Source organism: Amphiprion ocellaris, chromosome 12 (assembly GCF_022539595.1).
Source record: "Amphiprion ocellaris isolate individual 3 ecotype Okinawa chromosome 12, ASM2253959v1, whole genome shotgun sequence".
Taxonomy (NCBI): domain Eukaryota; kingdom Metazoa; phylum Chordata; class Actinopteri; family Pomacentridae; genus Amphiprion; species Amphiprion ocellaris.
The window spans coordinates 31,012,487-31,034,877 of record NC_072777.1 but is presented as its reverse complement, the minus strand read 5'-3'; the positions used below and the strand labels follow the sequence as shown (position 1 = coordinate 31,034,877).

At 40.2% G+C, this 22,391-nt stretch overlaps 3 protein-coding genes across 5 annotated transcripts in view; 2 read left to right on the top strand and 1 right to left on the bottom strand.

Annotated features, from left to right (window-relative positions):
- Positions 1–4,462, top strand: part of LOC111569680 (1-phosphatidylinositol 4,5-bisphosphate phosphodiesterase beta-4) — a 109,510-nt gene extending 105,048 nt beyond the window's left edge. For 2 of the 3 annotated variants that reach the window (XM_055015817.1, XM_055015819.1), the window contains 2 exons: positions 23–59; positions 1,246–4,462. In XM_055015817.1, the coding sequence (XP_054871792.1) occupies positions 23–59; positions 1,246–1,322 (114 nt within the window). In that variant the 3' untranslated portion in view covers positions 1,323–4,462. The remainder of the gene's footprint in view (positions 1–22; positions 60–1,245) is intronic. The other variant, XM_055015818.1, reaches the window with a different exon arrangement.
- Positions 4,463–8,171: 3,709 nt separating this feature from the next.
- lamp5 (lysosomal associated membrane protein family member 5) lies at positions 8,172–14,559 on the top strand. Its single transcript, XM_023280792.3, has 6 exons — positions 8,172–8,734; positions 9,199–9,380; positions 9,910–10,041; positions 10,369–10,465; positions 10,956–11,144; positions 13,485–14,559. The coding sequence occupies exons 1-6, from the start codon at positions 8,674–8,676 to the stop codon at positions 13,658–13,660; spliced, it is 837 nt and encodes a 278-aa protein (XP_023136560.1). The 5' UTR covers positions 8,172–8,673; the 3' UTR covers positions 13,661–14,559.
- Positions 14,560–21,324: 6,765 nt separating this feature from the next.
- The window catches only part of pak5 (p21 protein (Cdc42/Rac)-activated kinase 5), a 119,558-nt gene continuing 118,491 nt past the window's right edge, over positions 21,325–22,391 (bottom strand). The window contains exon 13 of the transcript XR_008603524.1: positions 21,325–22,359. The gene's annotated coding sequence lies outside the window, so the exon portion shown is untranslated. The remainder of the gene's footprint in view (positions 22,360–22,391) is intronic.

Genomic DNA, 22,391 nt, shown 5'->3' with positions numbered 1-22,391 from the left:
TGATTTGCTTCTTCCGGCACAGCTTTTGAAATCACACCATGCAAACAAACAGGTTCAAGGTAGGCATCTCCATCTTGCTCGACTCTACCTCTGATACCTCCTTTTCTGTCAGTGCATCTCTGTGATCCTTTCATCCCTTCTACCTCTCAGTTCTCCATCACTTCAATTTTTCTGCTGATCCTGTTGAATTCTGGATGTATTTAAATGATGGCACTCAAAGTGACTCAGCGCTGAGTGAAGCAGGGAAACAGTACTTGACAGGCCCGTCTTTGAAGAGTTTGCACCATTTAAAAAAAGAAAGCTGATTCCTTTGTCCCTGTGTATAGTGAAATCCTACTCCCACATTTCCAGTGTGCAGCTCTCGGGGTGTCAGGAAAGCCACCTCCCAGCTTGACTCATTCATCACCATGACTCACCAGCTATTACTGAGCAAAAACAGCCAGCTCCTAATCTGCCCTACCGTGCTTTCTCTCCAGCTAATAATCATTTGCTTTCATAGCGTGTGACAGTGTCCTGCTGCTCACATTTTGTGCAAACATCACTCCAGCTAAGCAGGTGGTTTATATTACCTGCCAGAGTATTCAGTGAAAGACACCCAACAGAGTTACTAGAGAGACAGATACATGTTTGTTTCGTCCTTTTTCTGAACTAATGAGTAACATGACAATTAGGACTCAGTCTGCATTATTAAGACCAAAATGATAATCACAATTATTTATTACAATCACTCATTGATTTTAGGGACCAAGTTTTGTTCTAGTCTTTTTTTTTTTTTTTTGCACTCTCTCATCTAAATAAACAGCTGTCACTGTCATTTTAAACTACATTCCTGCACCAAAATTAGAATTAAAATAACCTTCACCTGAGCTCAGTGCATCTCCTGGAGGTAAAATATTAATGAACCCTGTGCAGCAAATTTTGTTTAAAAAAATAAATAAATAAATAAAAATCTTACTCAGCTGCAACTAACAATCATGAGAAAAATTCAGTAAAAATGAGCCCCCAGTGAGGAAAAACTAAAAAAATCACTCAAAAACTTCTTGGAATTAAGAGGCCTAAATATTAATAATGCAGTTGTCATGCTCATTTAATTATGCAAAGCCAAAATCGTGATTATATTTTGATTAATTGTGCAGCACTAGTGAGAAAAACCCGAGTAGATCCTCTGTGAAATCTTCCTCTAAAACACAAACTAAAGCTCGCGCTACATGTTCGTGTGTCTGACTGTCTTCTGTCCCTTTGAAGGCCAAGGACATGCAGCAGATGGTGAAGCTGGAGGAGGAGATGGACCGCAGACCTGCCACGGTGGTGTGAGCGACTGAGAACAAAAACACGACCGCACTGACATATACTCACATGAAAACACACACAAGTGCAAAAACACTCCACCACCGAGAGCCCTCCACCGCCCTGAGACGAAAACCCCGCCTACGTCACCGTCTGACTAATGTTGGCTTTACGTTCACTCACAGTCGCCCACCGCTTCCTCTGCATCTCTGTCCCACCCACTAACTCCGTCCCACTGAGCCGTCGGTGCTTATCACTGTTTGACGGGGGGCTTAACCACTTATGGAGAAGGGAGATGTTACCTCGGAGACGAAGCGACGCAGAGTCATCCCCTCCTCTGCCGTATGTAGATCTAAACCGTCTGTCACCTTCAGTGTTCTCTGCATCAAAACGGGCAACAAAAGCTGCAGCTATTGGTGGATACTAAACAAACACACACACACACACACACACACACACACAGAAACACAAACATCATGGTTCAGATAAAGCAGATATCTGTTCCCTATTTGAGTTCTTTTTGTTCTGTTTTTTTAAATCAACTACCCGCTCCAGAAACAGCCGTAAGAGGGGAGAAGACTATGTATAAGATTTAACGTCATTTCAGCACAAAAATGAATAAACTTTGTGAAATACACTGTACGCTACACACCAGTCCTGTCCTGAGCACTTTGTACGTGATAGGCCGTCGAAAAAATAAAGAAAAAAGTGGAAAATGTAGCGGTGCACTACTGTAGGTTTTGTTTTTCAGTAAGAATGTATTTTAAAAAATAAAATGAAATCACTGTATGAAGAGTGGCAAAGCTCCCATGTCACCAAACCCGACAATGCAACATGTTTGACTTCAAATTATTGACTTTTTCTGTTGTTAAAAAAAAAAACTTCACTATAAAAGGCTTATTGTCTTGTTGAGTTGGAATGCTATAAAGGGATCATGAGGATTAGCAATCACACTTTGCTAAAATTACTAGCAAATACCCAAGACATGGTGTAACAACTGTGCTTTGCTTGCACTTGAAAGCTACATTTATTGTTTGTTTCTTTTAGTATCTTCTAATAAAACTTTCCAGTTTCCCAATTTGGGGCTCAAAATCTTCTAAACTATGCAAAAAGAGATCAAGTTTAAGGCGTACACAATTCTGAATTTTGCCACAACAAAATCCAAATTTTGATGCCCTTTAATTAAAGTCAGTGTATTGCTACTCCTTTGGTTGACGCCTGCGTGATAATTTGATGAACATCTACTAGTAAGTACAAGATTAAGGCCTAAGCTGCATGTACACAGGTATTTTTTTAAAACATTTTTCCTTATTTGTTCTTAAAAAAAAAATCCATTCACAAATCGCAAATGAAGTGCTGTTGATAGAACCCTCAAGCCATGGCAGCCAATCAGAACCCAGCAGGCTACCAGCAATGATTCAATGAGAAAAAAGGGACCGATTTTGATGTTTGGACTGATTTTAAGGCCTCTGTTCCTCATTGTAGTGGAAGAATAACTACATTTATGTGGGAATAATTCTGGCCACACCTACCATTGCAAAGAGTCTCATGTATGTATGAAAACAAATGAGATAATCACAAATCAATGACCTCCATCTGCATGTCAGCACGGCAAATAGTTTCTGAACATGTTTACCTGAGAAGAAGTTGTTCAAATGTCGAAATAATTTGTTTTCAGCTTAGTTAATTCTATCTAGATGGGTCAAAATTGTGATTGTGATTAATATTTGATGGTCTGTGTAGCACTAGTAAGTTGCAAATTGAACTTATAAACAGACATTCATAACAAAAAAAAAAATGAATGACACTGAACTAAACCATCTATTCTCAGTCTCCTCAAAGGACAAACATGCAGCAGATGCAGAAGCTGGTTAAACTAAACACATAAAGCTCTGTTTTAAGTGATACCCGTGTACATGTGGACCAGACCCCAGTCACTTATTTGCACACTTAAAACTCTTTGGAGAACCGAGCCAAATCTGCTCCTGTACTACTCTGCCAGCAGAATTAATCCACACTAGCTGTAGTACATTCTTTTAATCGACCGGCCCTTTCACCGTCGACAACTTTAAGCCGACATAAGTCGAACCCGTCGCGTCTCGTCTCTTATTAAAGGCATTGTTGAAGTCAAGTGCTCCCTTAATAGGTTCTTGATTGCACCTTGGCAACCTCCGCTAGTAATCCTCAGCGTTTCCCCTGTTTGGGAGATCAGACCGAATAATTACAGCAGATTTGTGACAAAGTCTTTGCTGCAACACACACTAGAGACTCCAAGAAAGCAGCTTTTAATGTCACTGCAGAGCGAGAAATCTGATCAATAACAACCAACAACAATCGGCAAAAAATGTCTTAACGACAGAAAAACTGAAAAACAAGGGGATAAAAGCACCTGTAGGTATTTTGGCCTTTTTAAAGATTTATTTTCTGTTTTATTCTGCTGTAGTACATGTAAAGGGTAGACGGGATGTTCTTGTATATACTGGAATGTATGTAGTTTAATTTACTTTGTTCTGTCATTCAAGGGCTCGGGGATAGAGTGGGTCTGTCGGATGCTTTGGGGGAGAAAAAAAAAGACATTTATCAACCACTGGGTTTTGTTCATTTCTTCTGTTTTCCAGTCTGCCCTTAACTGCACCACACAACACAATATAAAGCTCTCACCACATATCTAGTGCAGAGATAAACGAGTAAAAAGTGCTTTTAAATTTTATTCCATCGCTTTCAAATGTGCCACTCAGTGTCTGTTAGGACGTTTAAATTATTTTATGAATGATAAAATGCCAAATTAAGGGGTTATTTATATGAAGGTATATATAAATAAATGAATATATATTATATATATTAGATAACGTGTAGTTTAAGAATATTATGTTAGAGGCTTTTTTGCACTAGTTGAATGTTCTGTTGTGTGATTACATGTAACCTTTGGCTCTCAAGTTTGTCAAAAAAGCAGATTATTTTTGCAGAGCGACATCACTGATTTAATTTCCTCGGTTTTTACTGTATCTCCTCTTTGTTTTCTATTTGAACTGTAGCTTGTCAGCAGACATTCTGTGCGTGTTTTTGTATTTATATTGTACTGTTGGACTTATAGCAATGAAAATACTGTTGTTATCCAGCTCCTTTACTACTGTTTTATAGTATGTGTATCAATAAATCCAGGTGTAAAACGGGACATGAGCATGTGCTTCATTCATCAGAACATAATCCTCATGTTTGACTTGTTGAATGCAGAGTTTTTAATACTTTAACAGACCTGGACAATGAAGCAATACACTATATTTTTTCTTTTGTGACGGTTTTAACAAATGTTTTGGACCATATTTTGTAGATTTTCCCAGTTTTGTTGAATTACACATAAAATAACTTAAAATATTATAAAGAATAAGATATGAATTCCCATGTTAAGCATGAAAAACAGGCCCAAACTGTAAATAATGTCATCAAAAATCTACAGTTAGACAAATTTGTTCTTTTTTACTTGATTGAAATTTGCCAAAAATACTGTTCCTTCACAAATACTGCAATTACTATTTTAATGGTGTTCTAAAAATGTTCCCTGTTTGGTACAAATATCTAGTAAAGTAACAGAAAAAGTAGTAATTTACATGTTGACTATGTTCACATCAAAAATCCATATGTTTATAAAAATGTTATGAGTTTTTCCTCATATTTTTTACAGTGTAGATGGTGCTAAAGTGGTAAAATTTTATCGCCCTAAATAGTTCATCCAGCTCTACTTTAACAGTGAAATCTCTTGAAACAGAATTCATTTTTCATCCAACTCTGCTCTGAAAATGTCTCCAGTGGTACAGACACAGATCTTTATGCAACTAGTGTCTTTTTTGCATCAATTTCTGATGGAAATGTCTTTATTTATGTAAACAAAAACACAATATTCAGACACGAGCATTTTTTTAAAAAAATAATAAAAATTCAACGCTTCGGTCAACTTGTCATTCGGGAGGGAGATGCTTGTGTTGTATAGATTAGGGGGAGCATCTCCTGCATCCCACCTAAAATCTGCTCCTCTGTGGAGTGGGGTCACACTGTGGGTCTGATTTATTGTCAGTGTACAGGAACACACACACACACACTCCACCCACACACCGATTTATCAAATAATGACCTCTGCTGTTCATCACATTCAACAAGTGCTGCTGAATTCATGAACCAGATCCGCTCTTGAACGGGCTGCAGCGCCGAAGCCTTTTATTGTTATTAAAAGCAAAATATTTCCATTAGAAAGACGAACAAAGCCTCGTAATTATGTCTGCGTTGCCTGGCAACCCCGCAGCTTCCCGTCCACTATAAAACCAGCATGGAGGGTTTGTTGGTCAGCAGCTGAACCAACCACCACAGCGATGAGTTTACTTCCATAAATTATTGATTATTCTAAAATCATGCCTAAAGCTTCCGGTAAGTCTAACGGACAAACGGCCACCGAGATCCTCCTGGAGGCGATGTCTAAAGATAAAGTCCACCTGGCGAGGTTCGTCCTGGACGCGCTGGATGGAGAAATCGTGGACTCCAGGACGGAGAGCGCACAGACGCCCCTCATCTCCTCCGTCCTGCTGCCGGACGGAAGGACTCGGTGTAAGTTTGCAGAGCTGCTGCTGCAGAGAGGAGCCAGCGTGAACCGTCAGGACGGAACCGGCCGAACCGCGCTCAGCTACGCCTGTGAGAAAGGCTACCTGGACGCGGTGAAGGTCCTGGTGCGGAACAACGCGGACCCGGAGATCGTGGACTCGTGGGGGAACACGGCGCTGATGTACGCGGCGGTGGAGGGTCACTCCCCGGTTGTGGAGTTTTTGGTGAGAGCGTTCAAGAGGCTGGGGCTCCAGATAGACAGACAGAACAAAGTTGGAAACTCTGCCATTGAAGTGGCGAAGTTTCTCGGACACGCGGAGTGTATTTCTGCGCTCACACACAATCCAAAGAAGAGCCGAGAGGCTGAAGGGGGCGCGCAGGGAAACGCGCAGCCGTGGACAAGAATGGAAGATGAGTTTGAGAGGAAAGTTGGAAACTTAGTGAAGAAACTTGAAGTTCTCCAGACGCCTCATCACCCGCCGGTTCAAAACTGGCAGCCGCGGCCCTCCATGGACTCTATAGAGGAGTTTGAAACAGAGAACGACGGTTCCTCCTCACCTCCACAGGATCAGGTTCTCTCTGGACTTCACACTGCTACACCTCCTGCCCGAACTTACAACCATTCTCCCAACTCTACGTATCCAAAACTCACCTCTGAGGACCACCTGCCTCCTCTCATACAGAGCTGTGAGCCTCAAAAATCTATTTTCTTCTCGCCCCAGCCGAGCAGAACCACCAGCAGCTCCTCCTCTGCTCCTTCCGCTCTGAGCGTCTTACTGACTCCACTCCTGGCCAGGAAAAGTGACACCGAGCTGGGAGCAGAAAAAACAAAAACCCTTTACTTCGGTGTGCGCACCTTTCACGACAGCTACTATCAGAAACGATGCAGTCTGCCAACCAGCATGCTCAATCCCACACCTCCGGAGCGCGCTCTGGTGCCGCCGCGTAAATCCAGAACCGTGAGGAGGCGTGAAGGAGTTGACCCTCCTCACCTCAGCGCACCAGCTGCCACCACTTTCTCCGTGTTGAGCAACAAACTTTTGCGCCGATTTACGTCCCCGGAGTTTAAAAAGGACAGGAAAGAGTCGGAACAGGATCCGAGGCGGATTCCGCGGTCAGAGACGTTTCCCCAGAGCATGAGGCATCCCCAGGTGGACAGTAAACCCAGCGTGGACAGCATCAGCTCCGTCAAGTGCGAGTTTGACTTTACTTTCAGAAAAACAAACTCTTAAAGCCGCAGGGGGCCGTGCGTAAAACTGTTTACCTGAACTTATCCGCTGCTACGAAGACGACGATACTTTTACACTTAATCCCAACAGAGACCGAATCATTCAATTACTGCATTTCTAAATTCACCTCTATTCTGAATCCTGTGCTCGTTTTTCAGCTTTAAAACCCAAATACTGCATATTTAAGTGACCACATCATCCACAATGTGTCCATCTCTCCTATTCTCAGAGTTGAACAAAAGTTTGAGCCATTTTACATCCAGAAGCTGCCAAGCGATGAAGGGGGATGGAAAAAAGAATAAACTACCACTAAAGAACTAAAAAAATCAACTGCACTCGGTACAAACTAACTTTGAATAAACTGCAGCAGCTGCCAGCTGGAGGCTGCAGCGACAAGATCAAGTCAACTTCTAGCTGCTGTATTTATGGTTGCTGCTGTGTTCAGCGGTACTTGCCACTCCTTTTGGAAAGGGGTGGGGTGTTCATGGAGGGTGGGGAGATGATGTGCAGTAAAATATTTAACATTCATTTATTTGTATTCTGTAGTATTTCATGTCCGTGTATTTTTCAGCCCAACAGTGTAAATTTCTGTTAACGTGAATAAAACCTGAAATGAATATGAAGCCCTGTGTTGGATGAGTGTTTAAGAGACTGAGAGGCACTCAGGGTGATCACTATGTCGTTCTGTAGCAACAGTTAATGCGTTGCTGCATTTCTAAAACGTCAATAAGCACTCACTTTAGGCTGATCTTAAATTATGTCGTCTTAAAATGACATTTTGTAAAGTCAAATTCACTTCTTTCTTTTTTACAAGTTTCTTAATATGTTGTGGGGAAAAAGCAAAGAAATCTCTTCTTAATCCAACAACACAAGTTTATTTGTAAATGCTATGAAATCCGACTTCCTCGAACAATAAATTTAAATCTCAATGTGAGATAAAGTGTGTTTTTGCAGCTCTGACACTCTCAGCTGCAACCTTGCAGAAGTGGAGTTGAACAGAGAGGGAGGGAGGGAGGGAGGGAGGGGTAGTCGACGTTTCCCTCCAGACATACATCATTTCAACCTGCAGCTGCTGCCACGGAGATGGAGGCTACAGCACTGCGGGAATAACTGGGTCCACTACAGGATTCAGTTTACTGACTTTTTCTCTCAAGGAGCGGCGTTATCCGTGACGCTAATAATGTGCGGGAGGAGTTCAGTCTTGCAGCTGTCTCTGGGCTAAACCTGCCAACCTTGAAGCGGGAGGTCGGTTCGGACGGCCAGAACGCCTCGGTACCGCTTCTGCAGCAGCAAACCGGATCTCACGTCCAACCTGGAGACTTTTTTTTTTTTTTTTTTTTTTTTTTGCTGCACTCACGATGATCTGAGCGTGACTTCTTGGCGCTGAGCAGAGACGATCCTCCTCTCTCGCTCTTTCTCTCTCCCCCTTCCTTCCTTCCTTTCTTTCTCTCCCGCCTCCCCCTCCTCCCTTGCCTGCCTTTTCTTTCTCTCTTTTCTTTTCGCGGGTTCAGCACCGGCTGCCCAGTCACTGAGCCGCTGTTTTCCAGCGCCGGGGAAGCCGACAGCGATGGGACGACTCGGTTTCAGCACCACGGAGAGCGCCCGACTTTTACCGCTCAGTGTGTTGGGTAAGGGAGTGTGGGCGCGCTGTTGTCGTGACTCCTTCACTGCAGTGTGTGTACGTGCGTGCATGCGTGTGCACCAACTGGCATTACAGAGGCGTGTGTGTGTTGATGTATTTCATGAGTTGGCATATTTCAGCTCCTATAATAAAAGAAAAGTCGTCGGACCAGAGTTGCAGTTTGTGACTTTGTGCCGGTGTTCGGACGCAGACATCCGGTTCTGTTGCTCCCCTGATACTGCAGATTTCAGTCTCCGGTGTTTTAACCTGATTCTGACTTTGCCGTGAGGAAACAGAGGTGATGGAGCTCAGTGATCTAAAGATGTGAGGAACCTTCAGCTAAACTCTTGATTCCGTTTCTGCTGATTCTGCATGTTTGTCTGCCTGTGCGTGTGCGTGCTTGTGCACTAACAGTCCCGCCTTCCACGTCTCATCTGGACCCTGTTTTGTTGGGTTCTGTTCTGTTGTCAGGTGTGCTGCTGGCGCTGTCCGTGGTGCTGGCGGAGCAGGAGGGGGAGAACCTGTCCGGTCTCTCCAACAACCCGGACAAAGCGATCTTCGCGGTCCGGGAGAACAGCACGACATGCCTGATGGTGGAGTTCGCCGTGAAATTCCTCGTGCCATATGACGTGCTCGCGCTCAACGGGATAGACGTAAGGGATCCCCCCGTGCATTTTAATACACGCCGAGGCTTAAAAACGAAACTCTGCTGCGTAAAATGGCCCTAACTTGGATCAGACCGCCGTGCGTAAAACTGACTGAAGCAGTGATTAAACATGTAAAATATTGAAATGTATACGATAAACATATGAAATATACTTAAATTGGTTGTTTTCACGCTTATTAACAAGAAAACTCTAATTTGGAGAAATGTATGATGCATTTGAACTCTGCGGTTGTGATACGAGATGGTGCGTAAATTGCTGACGGCTCACAATGCGCCCCGTTAAAAAACGCTCCGTATCAAACTTCTCTCGTTAATTAAAACAGATTAAAAGCTCGCATTATTTGCAAGAACTGTGCTTTAAATAATTCATTATTGTATAATGCTACTATACATTTGGCCACATTGCAAACTGGTGCGTAAAAACTGTGCCCCATCGCACAAAAGTCATCCATTGCGGCATCTTAACTTTTCAAATGTCCGCCGTCTCTGTTTTTGTTTTGTTTGTTTTTTTACAGTTGATCACCGAGCAGGCGTCCTTCACTCTGCCCCGGAATGCAGAAATCGAGGGGAAATGTGGTAGCACCGAGTCAGAAATCCACATCTCCTGGAAGAACAACGCCTACACGCTCCGCATCTACTTCTCTAAGGTGGGGGAGGAACCGGCAATAATGTATTTACATACAGATTTATCACTAAATGCAAATAAATATTTTTAAAAAGTCTAAAATCTCTACCGCCATGCAACACAAAATATACATTTTCGCATTTCTACTGTCACTGAAAATCCCTCAATTCAGATTTTTCTTTTAGTTAAATGCTTTTATCTATCAGCTGAAGGAGACTATATAAAAAATAATTTGGTTTTCCAAAGATTTTCACTCTTGAACTACTTGACAACGTCCCGCTGACTGGAGGCCAACCAGCCCTCTCCAAAGTCCGGTTTAACGTCTTGTGTTTCTCTCTGCATGTTGCAGGAGTTCCGTGACAAGGGCATCGAAGTGTGGAAGATTAGCAGGGTCCAGTTCGTCTACGACACCTCGGAGACATCGCATTTCATCAACGCGTACAACCGTGAGTCTCCCGCCGCGTCTGTGTACAGTACATGAAGCCACTCAGCACATTTCCATCCCGCCTGCTTTGATCGCAGCAGCAGCATTCAGTTGGAATTAGAGGGTTTGATTCACGCAGGGATTCATGAGTGTCTCCCACTTGCATGAATTTAGAATTTTACCCAAATTATTACAGATTTCTTTCTGCTTCTTTTAATATTTGCACATTATTATTGTACATGGGCCAAAATGAAAAAAATCCAAGCTCAAAAATTGGATTTCTTCCAATAAACTAATCAAATCATGAAGTAAATTATAAGGTTTGTGCATTTTATTGCCATTTTAAGGTATTACTTAGTTTGAGGTTTACCTTGCAGGATCATTTTCTATAGGGTTAGGGATCCACTCAAATTGCACTCTCAAAATTCCAAAAATTATTCAATTGGAGTCTTAAAACCAGCCACTACATGATGCCTTCATCCATATTTCATCCCCTGTTCGATTCTCTTCAGCTGGGAAGCACACAGCCAGCACCCATCGCCTCTCGGCCCTGGTGACCCCCGCCGGCCACTCCTACTTGTGCACGGCCCAGCAGACCCTCACACTCATCTCCAGCGACCACCAGAAGGGCGTCACCGTCTCCATGTATGACATCCAGATCCAGCCCTTCGACATCGCCTCCGACTTCATGTTCAGCGAACGTAAGAACAGCTCACACCTTGAGAAATCTGCCCCGACCCGCTGCCACTGTTTTCCCCCTAGATACACAAACCAACAGAGATGATGATGATAATGAGAAATCCTGGGGGTGACGGTGTTACAGCTGTACGTCTCTGACTCTCACACAGCTCTCTGGGGGGTTATTGCTGCAGCATGAGGGCTGCAGAGAGGAAGACAGGGTGACAGGAGGAGAAGAGGGGGTGGGGATGGAGGAGAGAAGCGACGCAGAGAGGAAAAGGAGAAACACAAGGAGGTGGGGGGGGGGGGTCATTAGGACTTTATGAGTGCAGTCACATCGTTGCCCTGAATGCAGCTTTTATAGACACGCTCAATGTACCTGCCGTCCAATCACCTTGGAAGAATCGTTTGCCCTGAGCTGCTGTAAACTAGGCTGTGCTATGCTTCACTGCTTTCCTCCTGGTGTGTGTTACTGCTGTCCACGGGGAGGAGCACCTTCAACTTCCAGCCGCATACTGCACAGCCAGTTGTGGTATAAGTGTCCTCCTTCCGTCACCTCAAACACAAGTGGAAGAAAATACAGTACAAATGTGCATTTAACGAAAAACCGACCGACAAGCGAGAGGAAGCATCGCTGTGAAAGTTGTGTCATTTAGCAAATTAAAAACCTTCTTAACAGCTGCTTCTGTGCAAACACACGCAAATTCAGAATGCATTTTGCCGCATACACAACTATACACACTGCATGTAATGAACACACACCTAAAGTAAACCTGTAAGGAGCAACATGATCAACATTTGTCCTTCATCCTACAATCCTCAACTACTGAACAGGCCCATGACAGAAGAACGGAGAGATATCGAGCTAATCAAATCAAGAATTTGATATATATACACAGCACATCATAAACAAAGTGCTGAGTATAAGACAGGCGACAACACAAATATGTGCAAAAATTGGAGACAGATAACAAGATTAAATCAATTTGTAAAACAAAATAACAAAAAACAAGACAAAACTGGAAGACAACTTTCAAGATCTAATTCTAGTGTAGAAAAAGCATAAAATACTCAAATTATAAGACAACAAAGAGACACTAAAGCCATTGAAAACACCTACGTCTTGATATTATTCTTCAAACTGTCAATGTAGGAGGAATACGTGACCAAAAATAAATTGCATAAAACTAGCAGTGATTTCAATTAATCGTGTTTAACTGCACATATGTGGAACACAGAAACTTTAACAGTTCATTTAGCAACTTATTAAATCATCTAAAATCATTAAACTAGAAACGCAACAATTATTCAGCTGACAGAAATCTAATCGACAACTATCTGGAGAACTGATGAATCCCCAACGTTTACAAGCACTTACTAGTTTAAGTCTCTCAAAGGTTAATCTTTCCTGTTTCTTTAATCTTTCAGAAAACAGTAAAGTCAATAAAAGAGGGGTTTGGACTGTTTGTCAGACAAAATAATAAATCTAGAGACAACACATTAGAGGGTTTAGCTACACTTTTCACTACCTTTACATATTTTAAACAAATGCTCAACAAAACAGTCAGATTGAACAGTAGTGTAACCGTTAGTTGAAACCCTAATCAAGACAAAATGACCCCTTAAAATAGAAAACAGTTCCACTGACAGGCATCATAAAAGATTAATGAATCATCACCTGCCAAAGAAGACAAAACACGTGAGTTTTTAATAAATCTTCGCCCCATCTTTGACTGTTTTTTTTTTGGAATCTTTTTGGTCATGTTTGGTAGGGCTGAGCAAATAATTGAGTTCAAATCCAAATTGCATTTTGAAACAATTACCAAGAGCTGAAATTTAGGAATTACATAACACAGCTTAACTAACACAGGATTTAAACAGTCAGATGAATGATTTTATAAATTTATGCCATCATACTTCTGTGACAGTCACACTTTTGATGGTGTCTAATGCGATAAATCTTATCACTTGTTTTAAATCTCAATACTGAACTGAAGCTGGACTTACTTTTAAAAATATAACGCAAATAAAACCACAGTATCTGTCAAAATAATTAACATTAGATATTGTGTCTATATTGGTTCAGCCCCCATTAAATTATGGGTGAATGACCGCAAAAATAAACCGTATTGTAGTTTGACGTGTCATGATTTTGGGAATAGTATTTTTTTTTTCACTGACAAAAAAATGAAAAAACCAAAATTCATGCGATTTTTGCCACGGTGTGCGCCAAACGATGATTTGTAGGCATTTAAAAACGACATGTTGTGACACGTTATACCAAACATACCATGATTATACTTCAGTTATTTCTTCATCTCAACTTCGCACACTGACTGCGGTTCTTCTTCCACGTTCTGCAGCCTACAAGTGCATCACCGACCAGCGGGAGCGCCTGGAGGAGACCCTCCCCCTCGTCCTGGGCCTCATTCTGGCCCTGATAATCGTCATCACGCTCACCGTCTACCACTTCCACCTGAAGCTGACGGCCAGCCAGCCCCAGCTCCCCAGAGATCGCTCCATGTACAAGAACATGTAGTCGGCGGCTGCGGCGGCTCCCTCAGCTCTCTCCAAAGCTAAAACCTGATAACAGACTCGTGTCCTCGACGTTCCAGGCCTCTAACACCACAGAGGATGGTGCCCCGGCGCTGGACTGAATCCCTGATCGACACGTGTGCAGCCTGTACAAGTTACTGCCCACTGGAACTTTTCTGAACAGCTAAAACACAAGTTAAAGGGACAGCTTGGGGCCTAGCATGGATGTAGTTGGAGGGTAAACCCACCAAAATTTACCTTGTCGCCGATTTGAATCTTAACGCCATAACTAGTCCACATTTCAGAGCTTAGAGTTTCAATGAAAATACAAAAAAAAATGCTGATTTTTCCTTCAGATTGGTGGCTGTTAGTCATCTAAACATCTTGAGTTGACCTGTTTTTTTCCCATCACATAACAGTAACTTCCTGAGCTTCTGGCTGCTGTCATTTGCCATCTTCTCCTCTTCTCTCTGAAACTGCTGCTAAATAATTTCAACACCCTTCGTCGGTTCTGTATTTGCAAACCTCGCTATACTTTTTGCCTTTTATTTCCACCTTTTGAATGCAACCATAGTGACAGTGGACAGTCTTGTAGTGTGCAGTGCAGTGGCATTCAGAGTCGCAATGTTTTTGCTTTGACTTCGAATCTTTTCTCCACGACGATGTATGGAACATATCAAAAGGAAGAAAGAAACGTGTGAAAATCTGACATAAATTAGGTGAAGAATTTATCAGAACGTCATGAGAGAGTGTTTATGAAAATGCAAGGAAGTTAATAAAGAATAAAAAATAAATAGATGTGTAAGATATTTTCAGAATCAAAGTCTATGCATAAACCTCTGCTGATGCAATCTTGTGCAGTATTCTTGTTCTGTTTGAAATAAATTGCTGGGGTCATCTCTACACGCTTGTCCAATTATTTATCACATTACTGCAGCACACTCCCCTCATTCTTTAAACCCTAATGGGAAAATCAAAAAGAAAAAATCATTATTTTATATCCACGTGTTAGCTGAAGACTTTGATGATGACAGAGTGACTGATACACCTGTCAGAGGAGATGCTGCCGGGATGAAGTATTGATTTTGTTCTCTGACTCTGGGCCTTCAGAGGAAACGCAATATGAACAAGTCTAATTGAAAATAAAAAGAACATTTGTGTCGTCTACACCTATTTGTTTCTGGAGCACGGATGTCGTACATCATCCTCAGTAGCAGTGCATCAAAGTCCAAACCCAGCTGATCCTGTTTTTCACTCACAGCAGCCGCTACATTGTTGAAAATTGTCTTTATTATTAAAGGTCAACTCAACACCTGAGACACCTGCTCTTCTCCTCATCTATACCAAGTAACATAGAGATGCACTACAACATCAGCACATTCACAGCATTTGCAGACAATGGCTTTAAAATGAAACATCATCATTGGCCCAAAAGAAACAATAACAGGCAGATAAAATGACTGATGCACTAACATGACCCCTGTGGACAGATATTAGGTTTGTTTACTTGTTTTGCATCTTGGAAAATGGGTGAAGTTTGCCCTGATTGTAGCAGCTGTCAGGAAGCATCATCTGAACCTCTTAAAGTAGGAGGAAGCCAACAGCTTTGTTTGAAATTTTACCTAAAAATAAACATGGCAAGAAGTATTTGCATTTGAAAAGTATTGCATTTAATATCTGCACCTGCAAGTGCGCTATTGCAATAAGAATAGGCATAATAATATCTAAATTCCAGCACAAGAAAGATCGAAACTTCTCTGCAAATAGGTGGAAAAATTATCTGCAAGTATCTGCAAATTGGCCAAAATTTGTAGCAGTATATCCGCACATCGGAAACTTCTAAAATAACTTTCTAAGTATAACTAAGAATGTTTTTTCAGGCTTTTTTCTTTAACAGTTCCTGAGACATTGTGATCCAAAAATGGCCTCAAACTTCAATGTGCAGAAAAAAATGCTCAAAGTGGGTCGGAAAAAATTTCAAATCAGATCAGAGACAGTTTAACAGAAGGCCCCTGATGATGTAAGATGGAAGTTTTGAAACAGCCTGATTCTCTTTATTAAATGCTCCTCCTTCATTGGCATTTTCAAGGCAAATCTCATGATGTTCATGTTTCCAATCCCTTTTTCTTGCTCTTAGTGGTCTTAAAATGTGAGTATTTTATATTCATATAATTTTTTAATTTGATCTGACACACTGCCTTGGTAGTCAGGATTTTATATTCATGTCAGTATATAATTGTGGGGCTTTTTGTAACATAGTTGACATTGTTGCTCTTTTCAGGCCTAAAATCAACATGACCGCTTAGACTTAGACTTAGACAGACTTTATTCATCCACAAGGGAAATTTTGTTGTCACAGTAGCTCAGAACAGTAATCTTAAATAGACCAGAGAACAGCAACAGAATTATACAATAATAGGATATAATAAAGAATAGACTAATTAGTAAAAAGTAAAAACAGAATACCGGTAGTTACTATCCATATAGAAAAATATGGAATATGTACACATTACAAAATAGAAGAATTAGGAATAATATTAGGAATTTACACTATGTACAATATGGAACAGGAAGCTATAATGCAGTGCCAGTTTACACACGAGTATAGACATAGATGAGTGAGTTATCTATCCATCACAGAGTGGGGAGTTATTGTACAGCTGTATAGAGTATGGTATGAATGTGCTCCTGTAGCTCACTGTGACAGTGCAGCTGGAAGAGTCTGATGGAGAAGGAGCTCCTTTGCTCCTCTACAGTCCGGTGGAGTGGGTGAGCAGGACTGTCCATGATGGAGAGCAGTTTGTCCAGTGTCCTCCTGTCCCTCACTGTCACAAATGTCTCCAGCTGATAGCCAACCACCTGCCCAGCTTTACGGATCAGTTTGTCAATCTGAGAAATGTCCCTTTTAGTGGTGCTGCTGCCCCAGCAGACCACAGCGAAGTACAGGGCACTGGAGACCACAGACTGGTGGAAGATCTCCAGCAGTTTACTGCACACATTAAAAGACCTGAGCTTCCTCAGGAAGTAGAGTCTGCTCATGCCCTTCTTGTACACAGCGGTACAGTTGTCCTTCCAGTCCAGTCTGTTGTTCACGTGGACTCCCAGGTACTTGTAACAGTCCACTATCTCCACTTCAGAGCCCTGGATGGTGATGGGCTCCACTGGTGTCCTCTTCCTCCTGAAGTCAATGACCAGCTCCCTGGTCTTGTCCTTGTATAGCCAAACACCACATGACATTTTTACACAAAGATTCTTCTAAAATATTATTTATACAATTGAGTAAAATTGAAAGTTATTTCTAAAGATATTGTAGTAAACCTGTTGACATGCCATAAATCCACACTTGCCTCACACACTACTTTATATTAAATAAGTCAGAAAGCCTTGGAGTCTTGCCAGACTTTTCTTCAGGAGGAAATGACATCATGTGGAGCAGGTCATGTGATCTGGAATTAACACACTTCCTGGAGAGGTGTTTTTGTAATGGGGAACTTAGTGGAAAGTCATTTCTCAGACACAGATACAATTTGCTATTTTACATATAAAATCTGATATATTGTCAAAAAAGAAACATCTGTCATGATTATCTCAACTTAATAAAAAGAACACAATCAAAACAAGTTTTGAATAAGCTCATTTTATTGTTGTTTAGCTAATTAGAAGGTGGTTGTTATTAAATTGGGACAGTTATTTAGTTGATATTTTAGTGACATCCAGTAATTTTTTTTATTAATAAGTAAAAAATAATAATAAATAATTAAGCAATTTGTAAAGACATAATCATAATGAACATAAAAAACATTAGTTTTTTTATATTAAGTAAAAATGTGTGCAAGATATATCCCATGGACTTCAACTTATTGACCCAATCATTTATTTTGTTTTAGAAATTGATTTAAGTGTATATTCTATTTTCTATCTGGCTTCCTGGCACAGATTTTTGTCGTTGAATGTCTTACAAGACGTAGAACTTTGATAAACTCGGGTTGTTTAGAAATGTGCCATATAAATTCTGTTTGATGTCAACTGTTTGTTGACATCAAACAGAATTGATGTTTAATGTCAATTTGTTTAATTTGATTTATTTTTTTAGAAACTTAACAACTAATTAACTAAAGCTGTCAAAAATGTAGTTGAGCAAAAAGCAAAATATTCAATATATTTCTGAAGTAGTGCAGTAGAAGTAGAAACCAACACAAAATGAAAACATTCAAGTAAAGCACAATTATGAAACTAAAATACACTGCTTGAGTAAATTTACTTTCCACACAGACCACAACATCTCCAATATCTTGGAGTTGGTTTAATTACACATACAAACACACAGCAACATTCACCATAAGAGCGAGCAGCATTACATCAAACACTACAGCCACCTCAAAGAAACTGCTTTGCTATTTTGCTAAGATAGTGGTCATTAAATCCACACAACAAACACACACCTCTCAGACCTGCAACTATTTCCATCAATCTGACAGCAACTGAACACATCAGCTTCATGCCTGAATGCATCACTTTTCTGTAAAAGTTCTCCCTGTAATCTTTCTTGGTCAAACCTCGTAACATTTCCGTGTCACTTTTAACACAGCACAAGCCTGTACTGTTACATTAACATAAACATGCACGAGCAGCAGTAGAAACAATGCTGTAAAGTGATGTATATATTTTTCCACATCTCAGCATCGACATTTGTCCAAAACCATCACAGAAAATAAAAGTTTGCATAGTAAGTTTGCTTGCCAAAATCACAATACACCTCTCACAAACTGAAATTTGCATCATAATAATAAATCGTTACTGCGATAAACATAACAGACACAAACAGCTTTGATAATGATGCTCACGATATTTTTCCCCCCTAAGAAGATATTAACAGCAGCTAAAGTTGCTTGAGGGAGTTTTTCCTTTTTTTAAATACCTGCAGCATAAAACAACAGCAGGATCCATATGAGGATCACCAAAACAAGAGAGCTGCACCCATTTATGCACGGAATAACAGTAACTTCATGAATTAGTTATACTTTTAATATTTTTAGAATATAAAGCCGAAGAAACTTCAAGCAGGTAAGCTCTACCCTTTCACTATCTGCATGTAGAAACCTATTAATCACTAATCAATCAATGCATCTCTTACACTCAGTCACATTTTTTGTTTTGCAAATGTTTAGATTTAATTAAACTCTGATGCTCTTAGTCTAACTTCACCTAAAATGTCTTGGCAACAGCAGGATTTCAGTGTCCAACACATGGACTTTTTGTAAGTGTTCTGTGAGTTTTAACAGCCACAGTTTTCATGTATTTGACATATCTGCAACTACATAAATCTGGAGATTGCTGGGCTGGTAAACAAACATCACGGGACAACATGATCACCAGGGAAACTGGAACACTGGTCTAATGCCAGAACGTGACTGCCTGAGAAAAACTGATTGCATGACTCCAGTTTATATGCATCTACAGCTGCCTTCAGCTGGATCAAACAGTCCTAATGTGCAAATACACAGAATGTTACGCCTGTTGTGATTTAAAAGTTCACAAGTTTTAACTGAATAACTGTGGCCGCAAGCATGTTGCACTGTATAATACATTTAGGATGTTTATACACAATACTAGAGTATTGTTTCTAATGTTTGGACTGCATGTGATGGGTATGTCTAACATCCTTATTTAAACAATAATGAACATGATTTACAGATGTGTTTTACTGTAAAATAAAGAAAAGACTTTATTTGAAAATATCCAAGGGGCTACAATCTTTAACATATAACCGTCATGCATAAAAATCAATTCTGACGCATTTAATAACATTTCAGTCACAATGTAGGGGCTATAATCAATGTTTCTTCATTATATGAGTTGAACTGGTAATTTAAAGCTAGTTTAACCAATTAAAACAACTGGACTTGTTATATCTACATTATTTAGGACAAAACGGAGGTATAATAATGCACAGACTTGTGTACAACTGCTAAAAACAACTATTTGACCCAGATAAAGAGCAGTTGTACTTGTTTCTGACACTTTCGGAGAAGATTAGGCCACGCCTGTTAGCAGCAAATGAATAAATTTAACGTAAAACACGTACATACATGTTTGGTAAAGTAGCTTGTGGTGTATTGAAGTACTTTTGGTATGTTGGTGTAGCTTAGCATGTTTCAGTCTAGTGAAGCTAAATGTAACTGCCAGCTTAGCTCACTACGCTTTCCACTGAGTTTCCCCCGGTAAATACTGCTCAAACCGACATTATTAAATACATTTATTTCATCTCAGCTTAGTTTAACTTATATTAAATAGAGCATCAAACACAGCAACACGACTAACTGTCCGTTAATACAGGAAACTCACCTGTTGTCCGTCGATGTAGCCGCTGCCTTTGGTCTCTTTTTGTCTCTGCGGTTGGAAAAACAGGCCTGGAAACACATATCCTCGCTGTCACGTGGAAATATAGAAATTCCGTGGATTTTTTTGGTGCAATTTCGGCTCCGTAGATAAGTTCATCCAGCAAATATGCTCCTCTTTTGGTTCAAACATTCACTGAAGTCTCCATTTCCTTAGCATTCGCTTGCTAATGAAGCTAACGACCCGTCGGCTACACACGTTAAAAGTAAACAACGGGACGTACTTAGACTTTTTTAGTTCATTATCATCGTGTAGAGTGTTTATAGTCCTTAAACTTTGTGATGTTCGATAACATTCAGACTTTCTGTCACAATGGAAACACACAGCTGGAGGCTAATCAGCGTGATTAGCACAGGCTGCGTTCCATTTCTTCTTCAGGTGCGCAGCCGCAGCAGGCAGCAGTTATCGGACCTGCTTACATTGACGCCGTGCAGCTAAACTGAATGCAGCCAGAATCACACTGACTGTCAGTTCAGTTTTATCCACGTATAAAAGGTCAAACCTGGTTGTAGATTTTAAAGTTTCAAACATCTAATTTTTAAGCACCAATTTCTGCAACAGTTTACGGTGGAAGTTAAATTATTCATGTAAAGGAAACCACAAAACAAATTAAAATATATTGGAAAATATTGCAGCAAGCATTCTGTGTTGTTTTTAATATTTATTCTCCTGCAAATCAGCTTTTCCTATTTAAGACTAACCCTGCTGAGTAAACACACATACATGCTGGATTTGCTATTCTGTTCTTTTTTTGGGTCTTTCTGCCTAAAATACTTTAAAATAAAATAAAAAGAAATACTCTTGCAGCTGTGTCATACAATAAATATAAATAATGGCAGATAACCATTTCAAATAGAACAAATGCATTGTTAAAATACATTTTCTAGTATTAATTTTTAGATAAGATCATGTGTTTTTTGAGCTTTTAAATGTTAATGATAGATTAGATCATTTAGCAAACAAATATTTGTGAAATCACAGAACCAATAATTTTTTTTAGTGAACTATATTGAATTTTAGAATTATATTTGCAGTGTTAAACTCGAATTTAATTCATCTGTTTATTAAAGAATAATAAAAGAAATAGTAAAAAGAAATAAATAAAAAGAAGATATTTGTGAAATTACTATAAATTTCAATTAAAGTCTTTTTATTGTTAAAAAAATCAATTTTCCTTTTTCTCTATTTCACTGTTTCTTTTACTCTCAAAATATGAATTATGAGCTCATAAAATCACCAAATCTAGTGTGGAAAATATAATGAGATGCATATATACATATACATAATTTGAATTGTCACCTTTTTTAGACATTTCCACCACAAACTGCTGCATAAAAATCCACCAAAATGACAAAAATTAAGTGTTTGATGCTCGAAACTCTCCACTTAATGTGTTCTTTCAACACAAAATACACATTTATTTCTCTGCAAATTACCTGTACTGTTAACATGATGCTTTATGTTGAGAGCAGATGAGTGTCAGAGTATAATTATTAAAGACCTTTATAGTCACTCAGACAGACTCTTCACTGGGTTCACTTTCTCTCTGCAGTCCCACCGGCTCCAGCACTTGAGTTTTTTATTCACTGGGCCGCTGGCAGAAGCTCTATTCTCTGTCCGAGCTGAATCAATATCCCATTATAGTGTTTCAGAGGGAAATGGCTTAGAGGGAAGAAAGAGAAATAACCTAATATATAATGGTAACACCAATCCATGGATGTGTCTTTTTCTCTTCGGCGTTCGGAGGGTGAAATTGTTGGAAAATGAGAGCTGTTGAATTTCGAGAATATGGAAGACCCAAACAACAAAGAGAAAATAAACTGTTGATGGTTGAGAAAAGATCTCCTCTGGGAATAATAATCTGACAGTTTGAAAAAAAAAGATAATAAATAAAAATCCCCGCTTGATGCGAGACACAGAGACTGTAAAAAAGGGCGATGTAGGAAAAATCCATGCAACACATTTCAATGTTTTTATGGGCGTTTTTTTTAATTGAAACCAGCTTCACTGATAACAAACATGCAATATCACTGTACAAGCCACAGATAAGTGTTACTCATTCACATCTTGACACGTTGTCAAGGATTAGCCAGCGGCACACAAACACACGCACACGCACACTCTCAGATGCTGTACAGAGATAAACACACTTTTGCTCTTTGACACACGTTCACATTCGCACAGTCATATTTACATATCACAGTGAATGATGGGTAAAAACGATGCGGGGAGGAGGATTACACTGTTCTCCTGGTCCGAATAGAGATGAGGATGGCAGCACAGTCCCGGTGATAGCGAGTCTGACTGAGGTGGGATAAGGAGTGAGATGATGACAG

Bases quoted from the DNA above. Each gene is read 5' to 3' on its own strand.
- lamp5 (XM_023280792.3), top strand. From the start codon at position 8,674: ATGGGACGACTCGGTTTCAGCACCACGGAGAGCGCCCGACTTTTACCG. The intron at 10,466-10,955 runs GTGAGTCTCCCG...GATTCTCTTCAG, and splicing joins TTTCATCAACGCGTACAACC to CTGGGAAGCACACAGCCAGC. The intron at 11,145-13,484 runs GTAAGAACAGCT...CACGTTCTGCAG, and splicing joins CGACTTCATGTTCAGCGAAC to CCTACAAGTGCATCACCGAC.